The sequence below is a fragment of the Coregonus lavaretus genome (genome assembly GCF_964263955.1).
Source record: "Coregonus lavaretus genome assembly, chromosome: 14".
NCBI classification, from domain to species: Eukaryota; Metazoa; Chordata; class Actinopteri; order Salmoniformes; family Salmonidae; genus Coregonus; species Coregonus lavaretus.
Genome location: NC_140001.1, coordinates 37,953,666 through 37,976,028, shown reverse-complemented (window position 1 = coordinate 37,976,028; position 22,363 = coordinate 37,953,666). Strand labels below are relative to the sequence as shown.

General features: G+C 42.9%; 1 protein-coding gene across 3 annotated transcripts in view; it reads right to left on the bottom strand.

The window, feature by feature from the left end:
• Window positions 1-22,363, bottom strand: part of fancc (FA complementation group C) — a 48,300-nt gene that overhangs the window by 2,553 nt on the left and 23,384 nt on the right. For 2 of the 3 annotated variants that reach the window (XM_084176994.1, XM_084176992.1), the window contains 10 exons: window positions 9,304-9,411; window positions 9,103-9,167; window positions 8,847-9,011; window positions 8,085-8,241; window positions 5,749-5,804; window positions 5,470-5,569; window positions 4,691-4,766; window positions 3,578-3,671; window positions 1,011-1,185; window positions 245-457 (listed from right to left, as the gene is read on the bottom strand). In XM_084176994.1, coding sequence (XP_084033120.1) covers window positions 245-457; window positions 1,011-1,185; window positions 3,578-3,671; window positions 4,691-4,766; window positions 5,470-5,569; window positions 5,749-5,804; window positions 8,085-8,241; window positions 8,847-9,011; window positions 9,103-9,167; window positions 9,304-9,411 — 1,209 coding nt within the window. Of the gene's footprint in view, window positions 1-244; window positions 458-1,010; window positions 1,186-3,577; window positions 3,672-4,690; window positions 4,767-5,469; window positions 5,570-5,748; window positions 5,805-8,084; window positions 8,278-8,846; window positions 9,012-9,102; window positions 9,168-9,303; window positions 9,412-22,363 lie in introns of all 3 variants that reach the window. The other variant, XM_084176993.1, reaches the window with a different exon arrangement.

Sequence of the window (22,363 nt, the reverse complement as noted above, 5' to 3'; positions counted from 1 at the left end):
CCCTGTGGAGTGCTTTCGACACCTTGTAGAGTCCATGCCCTGACGAATTGAGGCTGTTCTGAGGGCAAAAGGGGGGGGTGCAACTCAATATTAGGAAGGTGTTCTTAATGTTTTGTACACTCAGTGTATATCGTGAATCGCCTACAAGTTTGAAAAAAATGAAGATATGATTTTTAGGCCATATCACCCAGCCCTAGAGTGTGTGTGTGTGTGTGTATCAAGAGGGGTAATGTTGTGAGCTCACCATGCGGACTATCTCCCTGGCACCACTCAGGGGGTTGTGGGAGAAAACTGCAAAGTTGACCAGGAGGCTGGCGACCAATAGCGAGTCCAGGGACGGCTGCTGGGGGACGGCTGACATCAGCTCAACCAATAACTGCAGTCGGTCAGCAAGAAGAGGAGGAGCTGAGAGCAGGAAGAGTGACCTCAGGTGATCCCAGACTGCTCTGGCTGCCACCTGGAAACAGAAAGAAGGAACGGGAGGAAACTAGCTTCAGCTGGAAGCCTGTCTTGTCATTTTACATTTACATCATTTAGCAGACGCTCTTATCCAGAGCGACTTACAATTTTTTCAAATGTTGTCATTTTCCATGACAAGGGCTGGATGGATGGGAGTAAAAGAATGCCTTCAAAGTCAACCAAAGGTTATGCCCTCTATATACCTCAACTTCTCTCTGACCACAGTGTGTGTAGGTCCCTCAGGGTAGACAGGAGACAGCCAGGCAGACACACTCAGAGTGGGATCAATACCATATCAGCCTCCCTCACCCTTCTCCCTTTCTCCTCTCTACCCCTCTTTTTCCCTTCTCCTTCTAACCTGGAGAAACAATCTATTATTCATCCCTCAGTCCATTATTCATCTATCTATATATTGGCCGAGCTATTCTGAGACCAGCCAGGACAGGTCAGTAAGGACAACGCCATCTACACTGAGTATACAAAACCTAATATTAGGAAGGTGTTCCTAGTTGACAACAGTAACCCCTTCCATCCAGCCAGCCAGTACATACTAGCTGCTGTGTCCGGTGGTGCCCCTGGTTGGTAGGGTGGTGGTAGAAGGTGAGGAGCCACAGCAGGGGGCCACAGTCCTGGGGTCTGGCTGAGACCAGTAGCTGGCTGGCCACCTCCACCCAGTTAGCACACTGCACCAGCAGGAACCATGCCTCAAACACTCCACACTGACCCCTGGAGGACAGGAAACAACACACACACACAGGAAATTAAACTAGCACCCAACAATTATATGAGAGATAGAGAGATGGCGTGGTCAAGAAAATGCAGAGAGAGAGGGAGATGACAGGGAAAGATAAGGAAGAAGATTAGTAAGAGAGTAAGACGGTGAGAGAATGAAGGGGGAGAGAGAGAGTACAATTTAAAATAGAGAGGGAGAGAGAAAGGGACCCGGGGTTAGACAGAGATTGGTAGACACTAGACAGACAGCTGCACAAGCCTGAGCTTTGGATACGAGTTAGGATAAGAGACTTAAATGTCCTTAATTACATAATTAGATTCCTTCTCTTCCTGCCTCCCGCACTGAAACTTTTAACAGCACCCCTCAGAAGAACCTGGCAGCTGGGTCTCCTTTCCAAATGCTCTTTCCCATCACTGGTTGGGAACAGTTGGGAATTTCGTATGGTGTTCCGGAATGGAGCGGTCGGGATAATGGGCCAAGTTAAAAGCCGCAGCTGGAGGGCAGCAAGTCAGCCGTCCCAATCACTGGGCTGGACCACCATCGCTCGCTCTGTTCTCAGTGCTCCCTTTCTCTCTCTGCTACTGCTTTCCATCAATCCTTGGGCTACTATTCTCTTTCTCTCACACATTCTTCCCTTCTCTCTGCTATTGATTTCTACCACTCTCTCTCACTCACTGCAATCTTCCCCCTCAGTCGGTTAGGACATCTACTTTGTGCATGACACAAGTAATTTTTCCAACAATTGTTTACAGACAGATTATTTCACTTATTATTCACTGTATCACAATTCCAGTGGGTCCGAAGTTTACATACAAGTTGACTGTGCCTTTAAACAGCTTGGAAAATTACAGAAAATAATGTCATGTCTTTAGAAGCTTCTGATAGGTTAATTGACATCATTTGAGTCAATTAGAGGTGTAGCTGTGGATGTATTTCAAGGCCTACCTTCAAACTCAGTGCCTCCTTGCTTGACATCATGGGAAAATCAAAAGAAATCAGCTAATTTTTTTGTAGACCTCCACAAGTCTGGTTCATCCTTGGGAGCAATTTCCAAGGTACCACGTTCATCTGTACAAACAATAGTACGCAAGTATAAACACCATGGGACCATGCAGCCGTCATACCGCTCAGGAAGGAGATGCGTTCTGTCTCCTAGAGATGAACGTACTTTGGTGCGAAAAGTGCAAATCAATCCCAGAACAACAGCAAAGGACCTTGTGAAGATGCTGGAGGAAACAGGTACAAAAGTATCTATATCCACAGTAAAACGAGTCCTATATCGCCATAACCTGAAAGGCCGCTCAGCAAGGAAGAAGCCACTGCTCCAAAACCACCATAAAAAAGCCAGACTACGGTTTGCAACTGCACATGGGGACAAAGATCGTACTTTTTGGAGAAATGTCCTCTGGTCTGATGAAACAAAAATAGAACTGTTTGGCCATAATGACCATTGTTATGTTTGGAGGAAAAAGGGGGTTGTTTGCAAGCCGAACAACACCATCCCAACCATGAAGCATGGGGGTGGCAGCATCATGCTGTGGGGGTGCTTTGCTGCAGGAGGGACTGGTGCACTTCACAAAATAGATGGCATCATGAGGAAGGACAATTATGTGGATAAATTGAAGCAACATCTCAAGACATCAGTCAGGAAGTTAAAGCTTGGTCGCAAATGTGTCTTCCAAATGGACAATGACCCCAAGCATACTTCCAAAGTTGTGGTAAAATGGCTTAAGGACAACAAAGTCAAGGTATTGGAGTGGCCATCACAAAGCCCTGACCTCAATCCTATAGAAAATATATGGGCAGAACTGAAAAAGCGTGTGCGAGCAAGGAGGCCTACAAACCTGACTCAGTTACACCAGATCTGTCAGGAGGAATGGGCCAAAATTCACCCAACTTATTGTGGGAAGCTTGTGGAAGGCTACCCGAAACGTTTGACCCAAGTTAAACAATTTAAAGGCAATGCTACCAAATACTAATTGAGTGTATGTAAACTTCTGACCCACTGGGAATGTGAGGAAATAAAGAAAAGCTGAAATAAATAATTCTCTCTACTATTATTCTGACATTTACATTTGACATTTTAGTCATTTAGCAGACGCTATCCAGAGCGACTTACAGTTAGTGAGTGCATACATTTTTCATACTTTCCTGACATTTCACATTCTTAAAATAAAGTTGTGATCCTAACTGACCTAAAACAGGGAATTTTTACTAGGATTAAATGTCAGGAATTGTGAAAAACTGAGTTTAAATGTATTTGGCTAAGGTGTATGTAAACTTCCGACTTCAACTGTACTTGTTCATATTTATTGCTTGACTGACTGAACCAACTTCAGCACTCTGTGCCTGACTAATGATAAGCCCACGGTATTCCCCTCTCACCTGTTGCCTTCCTCTTCCTCCTCTTCCTCAGTGAGTCTCTGTAATGATGCAGTGACCCAGGCCAGGTGTTCTGGCCACGCCTCCTGGGCCATATCTGGGGGGAAAGGAGATGAGAGAGGGATGCATAACTCAAACCATGCATTGGTGTCAATTGGTCGCACGCAAATACTCAATCACTCACACAAGCAGGCAGGCACGCACACACACACAGTGTGTAATGATTAACTTTGAGTGTTGGCTGGTAGCCAGCATGTTCCTAGACGGCCCTGCTAGATGTCTATAAGCCATGCCTCCAGGTTACTTGAGTTTGGCCACACATTTAAACATACTTCAGAAAAAAAAGATAGGTGCAGTGAAATGAGTTGTTTTACAGGGTTAGCCATAGTAGTACGGCGCCCCTGGAGCAAATTTGTGTTAAGTGCCTTGATTTAGGGCACATCAACAGATTTTTCACCTTGTCAGATCGGGTATTCGAACCAGAGACATTTCGGTTACTGGCCCAAAGCTCTAACCGCTAGGCTACCTGCCACCCTAGAACACTCAACATACCCATAGAGGTATACAGGTATAGCCTAGCCCTAGATTACTCTGGCAGTTTTGGATACCGTTATCATTCTGTGATGAAACATTCCCCTACACAAATAGACTAATATCCAAGCACAGTAGAGATTGATCTTGATAACTTTAAACATTACTGTGATATATTGAGTAAAGGGTAACCAAGGATATAGCTCAGTTACTGATATGATCTTGTGAGTATTGATGATAGAGAGGAATAATTAAAATTAGTAACTACTTTACCTTTCTCAACGTACCATATTAGGTAGCCTAGCGGTTAAGAGCGTTGGGCCAGTAACCGAAAGGTCGCTGGTTTGAATCCCCAACGGACAAAGTGAAAAATCTGCCGATATGCCTTTGAGCAAGGCACTTAACCCGAATTGCTCCTGTAAGTCGCTCTGGATAAGAGCCTCTGCTAAATGAGTAAAATATTAATCACATATTGATTTTAATGTAGTTATAAGTAACAGTCATTGATTGGTGAGACACAGAAAGCCATTCATTCACTCAGAGGGTAAGGTTATTTACCCATTAGAGAGCACACACACACACTACCTGAAGGATGGGTCAGCAGAGGGGCCAGTAAGCTCTGGGGTGTGTGTGGGAAGAAGGCCTTCAAGGACACACACTCCTGAAACGAGATGCACGCACACACAGGTAAGAGGCAACAGACAAAGTTAACCTATAATATAATATAATGCAGAATATTGTCAGTGCCCTCCAGTGGAGTTAGTAAAAAAAACAATGCAATACATCTATAAATCCCACCTGTAAACACCAACATAAAGACTGTCAAATGAACGTTTTGAAAAACATCAAGGCTTTTCCACTGCTAGAATAGAAGATGAGAATAAAGTGTGTGTCCTAGAGAACTGACTACACTGTAGATCGTATGGATGGAGGTCCCCTATAGCTGGGCCTGAAGGTGTTGCTGCCTGTACAGTTCAAATAGGGGTGAGCTCTAGCTCATGATGTGTAGAAGCTAAGGGATAAGGGTGAGAGTGTGTGTGTGTGTGTGTGTTGGGTGGTACAGTATGGGGTGGTATGTAGATTGATGCGTTATTGAGAGGTGAGGTAACACACCCTATAGTCGTGGTTGTAGTCTAGGCTACCTATGACTGTTGTGCCTGCTTATGACCACCAGCTAACCTGTAGCTGTCTTTAGGACCACAGAAACAGAATCACTAGAATGGGTAGCCCTATTCAAGTCAATGATGCCATAATGGGTGGACTGGCGTCTATTTTGAGTGCACACATGACTTTACCAGTCAAATTGCCTAGAGGTTCCAAGGCCATTCTATTAATTATATTTATATGTTTAGGAGCCTCCATACTTGAGGCTGCATGGCTGCCAGTTCCCTGAGGAAGCAGAGAGTGAAGGTGTGGATGAGAGAGAGCACAGTCTGGTTCCCCTCCACCTGCACCAGCATGGACCTACACAGAGCAGAGCAGGACAATGAGCCTTTACCAGGGGAAAAACACACACACACCACTCACTTGATAAACAAGATACCGGTACATATACACATCAGTGAGTAATCAAATTGTTTACAGTAGGAATATTGTATATCTACTTTATTCACTTGTGTGAATGAACCGTCCCAATGGCTCACCTGAAGATGTCGTTCACTATTAAGAATATGGAGCCGTGCTGGGAGCAGGCTTTAGGCTGAAACACATACAAACACAACCATGGTTACATATCAGGAGTCGCCTTTATGGATCAATTCTTCTCATCCACCACTTGGTGTCACTGTTGCATAGTCTACAAAATGCCCTCATCAAAATGACACTTCCCCATTTTCACACGCTGTTCCTTAACATTCTACTACTCTCTCGCTCTCTTTTCTCTCCCTCTCTCCATCCCAATCTCCTAATGCAGCGCGCGATCATGTGTTTTAGATTGAACATGTTTTTTAAACGCCCCTGCGAAAACATTCAACAGCTGCACTGTACATGCATGCCTCTCTCTCTCTCCCCACGTCCCTTCCATACATCTTTTACCCCCAAAACAACCTTAATTATGCTCCCTCCCTCTCTCTTCTCATCTCTCATATGGGCTAGAAGGCAGTAAAAATATGCCCCTTCAGTTCCTCTCATAGCAATAACCCTTCATATAGGAAGACCACATGTCTCCTGGACTGTTATCCTATGAGAGAGAGAGGGAAGGAGGGAGAAAGAAAGAGCGAGAGAGAGGAGAGAGAGATAATCTGTGGAAAATTCCAAACTACCTCCAGAATTTCGTCAACCCAGCCCCCCCCCCCCCCCGGCTCTGGTCAAAAGCAGTGCACTACATAGGGAATAGGGTGCCATTTGGGACATAACCTAAAGCTGCCACTTCACTGCTCCAGTAAAAGGTTGGAGAGACCAATGCTAGACAGCCTAATTGATGCTCTGCTCCAACCCTGGAAGCAGAGAGGCAGGAGTAGTGTGACACTGCCCTAGCCACTGATCTACGGACAGTTTTACCTCCCATTCCACCAATGGTTGAGGAAGATTTAGAGAGGATGAGCTGATACTAGAACTGGGTCTAACTTGTAGCATATACTGAATGGGAGGTGTTCTTTGTAAAAGTAACTAGCCCCCTCTAGTGTTCATCTTGTGTCATTGGACCATCCTACCCCAGACCTAATCCCTACACTGGACTTCTTCCCATCCTCGGACTCCCATAATCAATCATGATACATATTTCTCATGTAGTACGTTGCCTCTTCTCTGCTCAGTTTAACAAATGAGAGATCAAATACGACAATCCTGGAGCCATATAAAAGGTGTGTGAGTGAGTGTGTGTGCATGTGTGTGTGATTGAGGGATGATGGTTTCCCCTAGTGAAAACAGATGGATTTTTAGCGTCCTCTTCCTCCATACCTTCCACTAACACTTTAAGGAGTATCAATTACAGCACGCACCAAACATCCTGTTGTTGGCAGCCCAGCCGGGCCCAGGAAGGCCTTGTGTATTGTTATTGAAGGAGAAAGAGCTCAAAACAGGAATGTGATACTAATTTTAATTTCCCATTTTTGATTGCAGTTTAAACAACTGAGGGAGAGAAGCGAGCCAGTCAGCTCCTACGCCTGTCACACACACACACACACGTACAAACACACGTGGGCGCACGGGGACACACGGGCACACACCACACGGAAACACACACACACCACACGGAAACACACACACACACACACACACCACACGGAAACACACACACACACATACACACACACACACACAGGGGACACACACACCACACGGAAACACACACACACACAACCTCTACACACATACACGTCTCCATGATCCAAACAAACACAAAGGCTAAGTGAAACCCAACCTAAGCTTCCCTCGCTGTTAACGAGTTAGGACAGACGCAGCCAACCAGATGCACTCAAACAAACAAAGCTGAAGACGTGTGTGTGTAAAACAACATCGTGATAATGACAGGCCAATCAGCAGATGGATGAGGTAGGGTAAATAAACAGATCGAGGCAGGATGGAGAGAGAGATGGAGAGAGGGATGGATGAAGGAGAAGTTCATGTAAATAAACACACACACAGCGCAGACAGACAGAAATGTTCACAGAAGTCCCCTCTTTCCAACATACCTGATGAGCAGCTTAGATGAACTCAATATGAGAAGGGGGAGATGGAGAAAGCTGCAGGATCAAAGTACACCAATACTGTAGATGCTGTGCTTTCCTGCGTGTACACTGTAGGGCCCCAATCACTCTCCATCTCGAACCATGTGTTTGATATATTTGATACCATTCCACTCCAGCCATTACCACGAGCCCGTTCTCCTCAATTAAGATGCCACCAACCTCCTGTGCCACAGATCTAGGATCATATTACTCTAACCCTAATCCTCTACTTACCATTGGGGGGGGGGGGGGACATATCTGACCCTGTATCAGTGGTTAGAGGTAACTTCTGCCTACTCCAAAATACGTACCAGTTGTGAGTGAGTGATGGTGTGCTCTAGGTTGTGCGGTATGGAGGCTGGGTTGGAGAGCACAGAGTCCAGTAGAGACATCACTGCCCCCTCTAGGCTGGCCAGGCTATGGCACCACAGAGACACCACCGCCTGGGCCTCCAGAGACACACACTTTCTGCAACACACGCACACATGCACACACACATTCACACTGAAGGTCAGTCAGATGTCAGTCAACAAGATGTACTGAATGAAGCAGTGTGGTTGGCCCGTTGGTGACACTCCTTCAGGCCTCAGGGAGTGTGACATCACTGCATGATTAGTCTCGGATATCCCAGACCTTGGAGCAACGGAAGCTAGGCAACGGCACAAGGTCTGGGGAGAATGTCGGCTTCTCTCTGACATTTTGAACGGGGAAAACATTTGTTCCCAGGAGGTTCCTCTTCAGACAGAACTCTCCCAACAAGTTTGGGTAGGCAGGGCTTAAAATGCGGGCGGGAATTGTGCTCATGTTTAGCTAGGGAAACAAGCGCATTCGGCAGTGACGTTACCGGTGACGCGCTTTCTGTCCCAACTGACGCCGGAACTTCTACAGACGTGTAAGCTGGAGCATTGGTATATTGCTGGAAGCAACCAGTCTGTCTAGAGAGACTACTGCATGATGGGTTTGTGTTCACTAGCAATATTGTTTTCTACACTTACAGCTCTCTGGTTCCTTCAGAGCTCCAAACACTGAGGGGGTAAGCCACTGGAGGATGTTTTCACACCCTATGTCCTTACCTGGAGTAGGCGGAGCTTACAGCATCAAGGAAGTCCTGGCTGAGGGCTGCCTTATCGCAGGTCACCGGCCGCTGCAGCAACGCACCAATGAGAGGAGCAGTCTCAGGACATGTGACCAGGGGGACACATGCCACTGATGCAGCAAGAACACTGTCACACGAACACCTTGGGGAAATGACGTCACATCAGGGGAACAGAACAGAGCTAGAGTTGGGACAGTGCAGGTGGTGGAGAGTAAGAGGAACAGATACAGTACCTCTGGTTAGGGTCAGCCAAACTGCTGCAGCTCTCCCCAACCTCCTCCACTAGCAACCACACCATCTGACCAGCCAGAAGGACAAGTTACAGTACACACTTACACACACAACACAGTCATGTAAATACATGTTATGGAATTTATGACCTTTTAAATAAGATCCTTCATTAGATGTGCAAGAACATCAACAAGCATTCATACCTTTCTTAGAATCTTTAAATTGTATTCCTTTGGTGGCAGGCCCATATGTTTCAGTAACACATATGTTGCACTGTCCTCTTCTTCTGTAGCAAGCTGACATAACAAATTCTGGGAGGAAAGAAAACAATGTTCAGTAGTATCCCACATGAAAAAAATACTATAGTATACTATGGTATAAATACTAAAGTATTCACTCTAGTGTTTTTAATCGACTTTACTGTAGTATTCACTGTAGTATACTGTAGTATTTACAGTTAACTATAGTATAAATACTATAGTAAAATAAAACAGTATTATATACTATAGTTATTATACTATAGTAGTGTTTTTAGCGGATTGTAGTATACTGTAGTATTTACTGTAGTGCTTTTGCAGATATTACTGTAGTATTTACTATAGTGTTTTTGTTTTATTATCTTTGACATAAAAGTAAAGACTTTATCCTTCAGGAAACCTACTAAATGTTCCATAATCTAGGTAGGTAGGACTGGGGTCTGAACGGATAGTTCAGAGCTTCTGCTCTTTTCTATAACCTGTAGTGAAAACAATATGGTCTATACTTGGTATGTAGGTTTCTCACTTATGGGTGCCACAAATTGGGATATGGGGGAGGGGAATGGGCCGGGTACATGCTAATTAAATACTGTAGTATTACTATAGTTAAAAAAGTGTAGTGTTTTTGCGGACTGCAGTGTTTTTGCTGACGTTACTGTAGTATTTACTACAGTGTTTTTTTCTCAGGATAATACTGTAGTATTTACTATAGTATTCTACAGTATACTACAACATTCTATAGTAAGTACTACACATGATCGAAGGATACTACAGTGTGTATGTAGTATACCATTCTACAGTATACTACAGTTTACTATAGAATTCTATAGTAAGTACTGTAGTATTCTATAGTAAACTGTAGTATTTTTTCATGTGGGCTAATGATTCATTTAACAGTATAAATGACTAACCTGATAGTGTTTGTGTGTGTCTACAACTTCAAAGCGAATGAGTACATAGCATGATCATATGGTATCATATCATACCAACCACATGTGGACAAGAAAGGCATTCCAGTGGTTACATGAGAACGCATGTATGGACAACATATGAGCCACTTCAGAAATTAACATTCTTCTACGGGGGCCCTGGTTTTAACAAGCATATTTCAGAGGGGTCTCCGATACACCAATAAACAGAGCTGATTTCACTACCATTTATAATCAGAGCCACAGAGTGAAAAAGGATCTCATAACTAACACTAGCCCTATCCTCCATTCCAGGTCCTACCTGGTCCTCACTGGCCAACACAGGAAGACAACAACACCTGGGGCCCGTTCAGTAGGCACCAAAAAAGGATAAAATACATTGAACCAGAACAAGTAGCCTACTACCATAACTTATCCAATAAGATCGCACATTTTCACTGTGTGTGTTGTGTGTGTTGAGTTGTGTCTCAAACACACGTTGCCAGTTTGACTTAGCCATCATGCCACAGCCTCATAGACACACGGTAGAGCCCCCAAAAGCAGTCTCCCTGTAATGCTGGGGCCAAATGTATCAAGCATCTCAGAGTAGAAGTGCTGATTTAGGATCAGTTTTGCCATTTAGATCACAATGAATAAGACAACATGGACAGGGGGCACCTGATCCTAGATCAGCACTCCTACTCTGAGGCTTGAAACATACGGCCCTTGGTCTACTGTACAGTGTAAGGCAGTCTGTGCTAAGCCCTCTCAGATGTGGTAGTGCCGGAAGGGTAAGCCCTAAGTCCAGGCCTCGGTTAGGGTGCTGCTAAAGCCAATACGCACGCTGGCTGGCTGGCGGTGGTGTGGAGGTCACACTTTCATCTTTCACCTTTTCACCTGACAACAATAACTGAGTGAACATTCTGCAGCTATTCACTTTGATCACAGCTACTGTACAGTACATCCTTATGACTGGAGCCTTGAATCATTCAAAAGTACAAAAGAGCAAGCCGAAACACTATGGATAGAGCACTACTGGCGAGTAGCAACTGTAGATTAGTAGAAATGTGTGTGTGTGTGTGTGTGTAAAGAAGACTAGAGATCAGAGACAAGATGTGAGATGAAGGAGAGAGAGAGAGGAAGGGAAGGAGACTGGGGAAGGACTAAGAGCCCTGAAGAGAAAGGCAGCCAGTCAGTCGGTGGGCTCTGAGGTTTCACACACACAAGCACACACACACACACACACACACACACAACCCAGGGCTGGGCAGAGTGGGTTAGTGGGGAGCGCAGAGGAATGGAATGGTGAAGGAGAGAAAGAGAGAGGGGGAAAAAAGAGGGAGGATGTGGGACGATGAGGGAGAGGAACAAAATGGATGGATGGCAAATGTTTGAGTTTTTCTTTTCTTGAAGTCTGTAGTTAAGCTGGTCTTGGGGGCACGGACGTACAGTTGGCGAACAGACATCCCTCCAGAAGTCTAAAATTAAGAAAGAAAAAACAGAGCAAGGACTTGGGCTGGTTTTGGTGGGTGCTTTGACTGCTGTTAACAATTACAAAGTCATGATCGAATTCTCCAAAGAGACTGAAGTACTGAAGTACTGGTCAAATTGATAGAGGGAGAGCAGAAAGGGAGAGGAGGAGAGGAGAGAGAGGAAGAGGAGAGAGAGAAGAGAGAGGAAGAGAGAAATCAGATAGTGACAGTGATGTAGTGGTGTCTGGAGAAGTGAGTATACTCTAATTTTGCCCAACATTTTCCAAACAGCCAGCCCGGCGAAGGAAAGGCGCCCTGTGTGAAAAATTATATGAGAAACAGTGACATACACACTGGATGACCTAAAATGATAAATCCCATATTGGTCTTTCAATCAGGCCATTCCAAGCTGTACTGTGCAAGTAGGCTAATAGTAGGACTGCTATTGAAACAGATAAATGAGGCTGTCAACTGAATCAGAAATTCACAGGTTTCCGTTCACTTTTTTTTGTACAGAAAAACAACACAATTGTATGTTCTAAGTCCATAACAATGCTTAAACCACATCAGGAGACCCAGTTACCCTTTAATTAAAGTGCGCAGGCACCTAGCACTGTTGTTTGGTTTGCAGTGTTTCTGTAGCACATGAGATGGAGTTTGCAATATAAATGACCACTGGACTGATGCAAATAATCATGATATCATTCTGACAGGTATGCAGTTTAATAGAGGTTTTTGGGAAAGCCTTTCCATCTACCAGAAGACGGTTAGACCCATCATTACCATCACTATATTTTTCTTGTTCCTTCATTGTTTGAAACCTGGACGTTTTACTTCATATTATGAGGCATGTCTTTCCTTGCTTCAAAGTAGCCAAAATCACACCATAGAAGGGTGGAGGCAATTATTTTTATAAAGACTTCCTCATATGCGTTCTCCTGTTCTATTGGTTTTCTTTCAACTTTCTTTCATTGTCTAGCAGCCAAAGTCATTATCCTAATCATATTCGCAACCTATGACAGTTGTTGCATCTTTAAATCCCCCCTCTTTCTAATGGATATTTCCATCTCTGGAAAAGTACTTTTGTTGTCCAAATAGTTACTTTGTCCCTCTCATACTACATTCCCATCTCTTTGGTAGAACAGAATGAGAAAAAGGGATGAAGTACTCCTTTAAAAAAGTAAATGTGGCCACCAGCACCCATCACCCATCCCACACTAAACCCACACTCTGATGTGGAGGAGAGAGGGATGGTCGGCTTGGTGCAGAGGGGAGGAAGAAAAGAAGGGATGAGATGGAGAGAAGGAGAGGGGGTCCCATAATGAGAGAGTTGTGATACAGTGGGGCTCCAGAGCACTGCCACTCCTCCCTCTTCCTTCACCACTTCACACAGCACCAAATGCTGGGCTCACACACACACACACACACACACACACACACACACGGTCCAAAGTTTCTGATTTAATAACATGCTGATAATAACAACTTTATTTGTAAAACCAAAAAGATTTTCATACATTAGGCTCAAAGTGCTCATTTAGACGATGCCTTGGAGCCATACGAGCAGCTGATCAGAGTTAGCTAGGGTCTTTACAGACACAGAGACTGGGTGGCTAGAGCCTTTACAGACACAGAGACAACAACAACAACAACGTCAGAGACACAGGAGAGAGAAAGAAAGAGAGACAGACAGACAGAAAGCAAAAGAGACAGAGAGAGAGAGAAAAAGAGCAAGAGAGAAAGAGAGAGAGCTAACAGAAAGCAGGCCTGCATTCCAGGCCAGACGGCATAAGACATAGCATCACAAGGACGAATGGTTCTGGTTCTGGTTCCAGTCAGACTCTACTAGATGGTTCTAGTTCCAGTCAGACTCTACTAGATGGTTCTACTTCCAGTCAGACTCTACTAGATGGTTCTAGTTCCAGTCAGACTCTACTAGATGGTTCTACTTCCAGTCAGACTCTACTAGATGGTTCTGGTTCCAGTCAGACTCTACTGGATGGTTCTACTTCCAGTCAGACTCTACTAGATGGTTCTACTTCCAGTCAGACTCTACTAGATGGTTCTACTTCCAGTCAGACTCTACTAGATGGTTCTGGTTCCAGTCAGACTCTACTAGATGGTTCTAGTTCCAGTCAGACTCTACTAGATGGTTCTAGTTCCAGTCAGACTCTACTAGATGGTTCTGGTTCCAGTCAGACTCTACTAGATGGTTCTAGTTCCAGTCAGACTCTACTAGATGGTTCTAGTTCCAGTCAGACTCTACTAGATGGTTCTGGTTCCAGTCAGACTCTACTAGATGGTTCTGGTTCCAGTCAGACTCTACTGGATGGTTCTAGTTCCAGTCAGACTCTACTAGATGGTTCTACTTCCAGTCAGACTCTACTAGATGGTTCTACTTCCAGTCAGACTCTACTGGATGGTTCTAGTTCCAGTCAGACTCTACTAGATGGTTCTACTTCCAGTCAGACTCTACTAGATGGTTCTAGTTCCAGTCAGACTCTACTAGATGGTTCTAGTTCCAGTCAGACTCTACTGGATGGTTCTAGTTCCAGTCAGACTCTACTAGATGGTTCTACTTCCAGTCAGACTCTACTAGATGGTTCTACTTCCAGTCAGACTCTACTAGATGGTTCTAGTTCCAGTCAGACTCTACTAGATGGTTCTACTTCCAGTCAGACTCTACTAGATGGTTCTAGTTCCAGTCAGACTCTACTAGATGGTTCTAGTTCCAGTCAGACTCTACTAGATGGTTTTGATTCTGGATCTGGTTCCAGTCAGACTCTACTAGATGGTTCTAGTTCCAGTCAGACTCTACTAGATGGTTCTGGTTCCAGTCAGACTCTACTAGATGGTTCTGGTTCCAGTCAGACTCTACTAGATGGTTCTAGTTCCAGTCAGACTCTACTAGATGGTTCTAGTTCCAGTCAGACTCTACTAGATGGTTCTAGTTCCAGTCAGAATCTACTAGATGGTTCTGGTTCCAGTCAGACTCTACTAGATGGTTCTGGTTCCAGTCAGACTCTACTAGATGGTTCTAGTTCCAGTCAGACTCTACTAGATGGTTCTAGTTCCAGTCAGACTCTACTAGATGGTTCTGGTTCCAGTCAGACTCTACTAGATGGTTCTACTTCCAGTCAGACTCTACTAGATGGTTCTAGTTCCAGTCAGACTCTACTAGATGGTTCTACTTCCAGTCAGACTCTACTAGATGGTTCTAGTTCCAGTCAGACTCTACTAGATGGTTCTACTTCCAGTCAGACTCTACTAGATGGTTCTAGTTCCAGTCAGACTCTACTAGATGGTTCTACTTCCAGTCAGACTCTACTAGATGGTTCTAGTTCCAGTCAGACTCTACTAGATGGTTCTAGTTCCAGTCAGACTCTACTAGATGGTTCTAGTTCCAGTCAGACTCTACTAGATGGTTCTGGTTCCAGTCAGACTCTACTAGATGGTTCTGGTTCCAGTCAGACTCTACTAGATGGTTCTAGTTCCAGTCAGACTCTACTAGATGGTTCTAGTTCCAGTCAGACTCTACTAGATGGTTCTGGTTCCAGTCAGACTCTACTAGATGGTTCTACTTCCAGTCAGACTCTACTAGATGGTTCTAGTTCCAGTCAGACTCTACTAGATGGTTCTAGTTCCAGTCAGACTCTACTAGATGGTTCTACTTCCAGTCAGACTCTACTAGATGGTTCTAGTTCCAGTCAGACTCTACTAGATGGTTTTGATTCTGGATCTGGTTCCAGTCAGACTCTACTGAATGGTTCTAGTTCTGGTTCCAGTCAGACTCTACTGAATGGTTCTAGTTCTAGTCAGCTGTGTCACTGTCACTCTCCATCTAACACGACCACTTTCCTGTCTCTAATGATTAAAAAACAATTGCAGACATACAAGAGCTTTCCCTCACTCTCTCTTTCTCACATTATACGTCATGAGTGGCTGAGAAAAAAAGGCTGTCTGTTATGTGAGAAAGTACTGTAAGTCAACAAATCATGCCTTCACCACACACATACGCACACACACACACACACACACACACACATGCGCCTCCTCTCTCCCACCCCACTTCCCCTCTTATAGGTCAAAAAACATCTGCCAAATTAAAAGTTTACTTTAAAAGCACTGTTTTAATTAGCGAGACATTTTATTAGATGAAAAATTAATCAAAAGAATACACACACACATTGAATCTGGCAAAAATGTGAAGGTTCTGTATTGTTTATGGTAAGCCATCTGTGTGAACCCTGTGAAAGTTGAAAACCCTTGAATCCTTTCTTCTTCCTTCTCTCCCTCTTTCTCCCCCTCTCCTTTTCTCTCCTTCCTCTGGCTCTAAAAACACGCTGTACATTCAGGTTGAAAGAAGGAGTAACTAGAGCTGATATAAGTTCTACCTTTCATCTATTCTAAGGGTGAAAATTCATGCTGAAGCCGTTTAATTTGCTTTTCAAAACACGTTTTAGGGTTTGGGGAACAAAGGCTCACACTAACCCAGCGACTCAATCAAGCACATTAATTAGCCCTTTCTTATTTGGGGAGAGAGGGATTACATGCAAGAGAAGTCCTATTAAAAATACATCTGACCAAAAATCACTTCAATACGCTTAGAAGAGTCAAAGTTATGGAGCGATTTCAGTGCCAACAGAAACTGTATTTGAATTCAGTATGTTTTTTTTTGTATTTAGATATTGAATTCATAAATTGAACTTATATTTCATGATTTGAAACTGAATTGAACACATTGAATTCCATTTCAATTTAATTGAATATTCAAAATGTTATATACAGTACCAGTCCAAAGTTTGGACACACCTACTCATTCAAGGGTTTTTCTTTAGTTTTACTATTTTCTACATTGTAGAATAATAGTGAAGACATCAAAACTATGAAATAACACATATGGAATCATGTAGTAACCAAAAAATGTTAAACAAATCAAAACATATTTTATATTTGAGATTCTTCAAATAGCCACCCTTTGCCTTGATGACAGCTTTGCACACGCTTGGCATTCTCTCAACCAGCTTCATGAGGTAGTCACCTGGAATGCATTTCAATTAACAGGTGTGCCTTCTTAAAAGTTAATTTCTGGAATTTATTTTCTTCTTAATGCGTTTGAACCAATCAGTTGTTTTGTGACAAGGTAGGGGGGTATACAGAAGATAGCCCTATTTCGTAAAAGACCAAGTCCATATTATGGCAAGGACAGCTCAAATAAGCAAAGAGAAACGACAGTCCATCATTATTTTAAGACATGAAGGTCAGTCAAACTGGAAAAGTTAAAGAACTTTGAAGTGCAGTTGCAAAACCCATTAAGCGCTATGATGAAACTGGCTCTCATGAGGACCGCCACAGGAAAGAAAGAGCCAGAGTTACCTCTTCTGCAGACGATAAGTTCATTAGTTACCAGCCTCAGAAACTGCAGCCCAAATAAATGCTTCACAGAGTTCAAGTAACAGATACATCTCAACATCAACTGTTCAGAGGAGACTGCGTGAATCAGGCCTTTATGGTCGAATTGCTGCAAAGAAACCACTACTAAAGCACACCAATAAGAAGAAGAGACTTGCTTGGGCCAAGAAACACGAGCAATGGACATTAGACCGGTGGAAATCTGTCCAACCGCAGTGTCTTTTGAGACGCAGAGTAGGTGAACGGATGATCTCTGCATGTGTGGTTCCCACCGTGAAGCATGAAGGAGGAGGTGTGATGGTGCTTTGCTGGTGACACTCTGTGATTTATTTAGAATTCAAGGCACACTTAACCAGCATGGCTACCACAGCATTCTGCAGCGATACGCCATCCCATCTGGTTTGCGCTCAGTTGGACTATCATTTGTTTTCAACTTGACAATGACCCAACACACCTCCAGACTGTGAAAGGACTATTTGACCAAGAAGGAGAGTGATGGAGTGCTGCATCAGATGACCTGACCTCCACAATCACCTCCCCTCAACCCAATTGAGATGGTTTGGGATGAGTTGGACTGCAGAGTGGAGGAAAAGCAGCCAACAAGTGCTCAGCATATGTGGGAACTCCTTCAAGACCTTTGTAAAAGCATACAAGGAGAAGCTGGTTGAGAGAATGCCAAGAGTGTGCAAAGCTGTCATCAAGGCAAAGGTGGCTACTTTGACGAATCTAAAATATAAACTATATTTTGATTTGTTTAACACTTTGTTGGTTACTACATGATTCCATATGTGTTATGTCATAGTTTTGATGTCTTCACTATTATTCTACAATGTAGAAAATAGTAAAAATAAAGAAAAACCCTTGAATGAGTAGGTGTGTCCAAACTTTTGACTGGTACTGTATATTCAGTTTCAATATGGTTATATATATTGCATTCATTGTCTGTGTATCAAGTTTACAAACTATCATTTCAAGTTTATCAAAGTTTCATATATGTGACCGACCGGCTCAATTCAGTCTTATGCAGCAAAATTTGACATTTTGTTTTTTACATTGGATAAAAGTAGAGACTCAGAGCTAGAAAATGGTATATCATACACTACAGTTGAGGAACAATGGGAAAGTCATTCTGCTTTGAAAGTTGATAAACTTGTAACCCCACTTTTCAACTTCTCAGATGCATTCACATTGAGTTTTGAAATTCAGTTCTCTAAATTCAGATTCAAAAACATCTTGGTACTTTGCCAGCAAGGAATGCTAGAAGAGAACAGACAGAGTCAAACACTCTCTGTGTTAAACAAGCTTCTGGCGGTTTCTGAAGCCAATGTTGAATTTATTTTTCTTCCTATGAATTTTGTTCTAGCATTTGAACCGTAAGGGCTATAAGTTATTATGACCCCATTCCTGAAAGCTAAGACTCTCTGAAACATGGGCGTGCCTTCTGTTCCCCTCTATGATGCTCACAGGACGTGCAGAAGGGAGTGTGAAAACCCCCCCAATTTGGCCCCCATAGCAATACATACTGAACAAAAATATAAAACGCAACATGGAATCATTTCAACGATTTTACTGAGTTACAGTTCATATAAGGAAATCAGTCAATTTAAATAAATTAATTAGGCCCTAATCTACTGATTTCACATGACTGGGCAGGGGCAGAGCCATGGGTGGGCCAGGGAGGGCATAGACCCACCCACTTGGGAGCCAGGCCCATCCAATCAGAATCAGAATTTTTCCCCACAAAAGGGCTTTATTACAGACAAACATACTCCTCAGTTTCATCAGCTGTCCGGGTGGCTGGTCTCAGATGATCCCGCAGGTGAAGAAGTCGGATGTGGAGGTCCTGGGCTGGCGTGGTTACACGTGGTCTGCGGTTGAGGCCGGTTGGACGTACTGCCAAATTCTCTAAAACGACGTTGGAGGCGACTTATGGTAGTGCAATTAACATTAAATTCTCTGGCAACAGCTCTGGTGGACATTCCTACAGTCAGCATGCCAATTGCATGCTCCCTCAAAACATGAGACATGTGTAATGATCATGCTCTTGATATACCACACCTGTCAAGTGGATGGATTATATTGGCAAAGGAGAAATACTCACTAACAGGTATGTAAACAAATGTGTGCACAAAATATGAGAGAAATAAGCTTTCTGTGCATATGGAATATTTCTGGGATCATTTATTTTCGGCTCAAGAAACATGGGACCAACACTTTACATGTTCCTTTTATATTTTTGTTCGGTATAGTTGAATAGCCCTGTCATAGCCCTTCTACGGGTAGCATTTCCCTATTTAATCTTGCTCTGCTGACTGACTGGGTTCGAACTGGGTCTCCTGCATGTCACAAGACTATGTTCGCGGTAATGCAGAATCCTCCCTGTGTCCAATGTTCCCGCTGAATTCTGACCCAAGAAATGCTCCCACATACAGTTGAAGTCGGAATTTACATACACTTAGGTTGGAGTCATTAAAACTTGTTTTTCAACCACTCCATTCATTTCTTGTTAACAAACTATAGTTTTGGCAAGTCGGTTAGGACATTTTTTATAGACAGATTATTTCACTTATAATTCACTGTATCACAATTCCAGTGGGTCAGAAGTTTACATACACTAAGTTGACTGTGCATTTAAACAGCTTGGAACATTCCAGAAAATGATGTCATGGCTTTAGAAGCATCTGATATGCAAATTGACATCATTTGAGTGAATTGGAGGTGTACCTGTGGATGTATTTCCAGGCCTACCTTCAAACGCAGTACCTCTTTGCTTGACATCATGGGAAAATCAAAAGAAATCAGCCAAGAACTCAGAAAAAAAATGGTAGACCTCCACAAGTCTAGTTCATCCTTGGGAGCAATTTCCAAATGCCTGAAGGTACCACGTTCATCTGTACAAACAATAGTACGCAAGTATAAACACCATTGGGACCACGCAGCCATCATACCGCTCAGGAAGGAGATGCGTTCTGTCTCCTAGAGATGAATGTACTTTGGTGCGAAAAGTGCAAATCAATCCCAGAACAACAGCAAAGGACCTTGTGAAGATGCTGGAGGAAACAGGTACAAAAGTATCTATATCCACAGTGAAATGAGTCCTATATCGACATAACCTGAAAGGCCGCTCAGCAAGGAAGAAGCCACTGCTCCAAAACCGCCATAGAAAAGCCAGACTACGGTTTGCAACTGCACATGGGGACAAAGATCGTACTTTTTGGAGAAATGTCCTCTGGTCTGATGAAACAAAAATTGAACTTTTTGGCCATAATGACCATCGTTATGTTTGGAGGAAAAAGGGGGTTGCTTGCAAGCCGAAGAACACCATCCCAACCGTGAAGAACGGGGGTGGCAGCATCATGGTGTGGGGGTGCTTTGCTGCAGGAGGGACTGGGGCACTTCACAAAATAGATGGCATCATGAGGAAGGACAATTATGTGGATATATTGAAGCAACATCTCAAGACATCAGTCAGGAAGTTAAAGCTTGGTCGCAAATGGGTCTTCCAAATGGACAATGACCCCAAGCATACTTCCAAAGTTGTGGCAAAATGGCTTAAGGACAACAAAGTCAAGGTATTGGAGTGGCCATCACAATGCCCTGACCTCAATCCTATAGAAAATGTGTGGGCAGAACTGAAAAAGCGTGTGCGAGCAAGGAGGCCTACAAACCTGACTCAGTTACACCAGCTCTGTCAGGAGGAATGGGTCAAAATTCACCCAACTTATTGTGGGAAGCTTGTGGAAGGCTACCTGAAACGTTTGACCCAAGTTAAACAATTTAAAGGCAATGCTACCAAATACTAATTGAGTGTATGTAAACTTCTGACCCACTGGGAGTGTGATGAAAGAAAGAAAATATGAAATAAATCACTCTCTACTATTATTCTGACATTTCACATTCTTAAAATAAAGTGGTGATCCTAACTGACCTAAGAACGTGAATTTTTACTAGGATTAAATGTCAGGAATGGTGAAAAACTGAGATTAAATGTATTTGGCTAAGGTGTTTGTAAACTTCCGACTTCAACTGTACATATACACATATCCTTTAAAAATATATATTTCCCTTTATTACTTTCCAATCCCACGACCCATTGACACAGTCAATTTTACATTCATTCTATTTTGTTTGTTTTTACTCCTGAACTTCCTCTACCCTCAACCTCTCCGATCATTTTCATGATGTCCATCCGGTTTGCTTCTATATGCCATATCTTTCTAACTGTGCTCTTTCTTAAAAGCTCTCAACCTATAACCTATATACTTATTATGGACACAGTATGCTTTACATTAGTTATCTTGTTGTTTTAGTTGTTGTTAGTTGTTATTAGTCCCAACCTTCAACTCCATTCAACACCACCAATCTATCTCTTAACACCATCCATATTGGATTTCTATTTGCCATATATTTTTCAACTGTACTGTGATGTTTTACAAATGTTCTGAACCCTTCTATTCTCATTGTTTCTACAGATTGTAAATTGAAAATAAACATTTTTGCTAAAAGTATTATTATATTATTGATCGATTGACTATTACTTTTCAGATCACCCAGTAGTGCTATCTGCAGGGTTAGCTCCAGGTAAATATTGCAATCCTTCAGCCATTCCTGGACCTGTGTCCAAAAACAAGCTACAAATGGACAGTACCAAAACAAATGATCTAATGATTCTGTCTCTTCGCAGCAAAATCTGCAGAGCTGGGAAGATTGTATCCCCCATATAAATAACATTCTATTGGTAGCAAGAATTTTGTATAATAATTTAAATTAAAAAATTTGACATTTTGAATCCGGCGTCGTTTTGCGTATTAGTTCATAAACACTATGCCATGGAATCGGTACATCAAAAATCTCTTCAACTATTTTGCAATCTATATGAGACGGCTGTCAATCCTTCGGTTCTTAAATGAAACTGGTATACTTTTTTGTTTATCACAATTTTCTTTAACCAATTATGTTCTTTAATGCAGGGCCGACAGACAAGTTCTTTACTTTATCCCCCTTCCACTTTCCTCTTCCATTATTGCGGTAATGCTGCAATTATTTGGTTGTAATTTTGGGTAGAGCAGACATTTCCATATGTTTTTGTTAGCTGTGATACCTATGATATCATTTACGAAGATTATACCTTTTTTAAAAATTTATTCAAAAAATAATGGTTTTTTATCAATTAGTATATTTAAAGTTTAACCACAATATTTGTTGCATTATTTG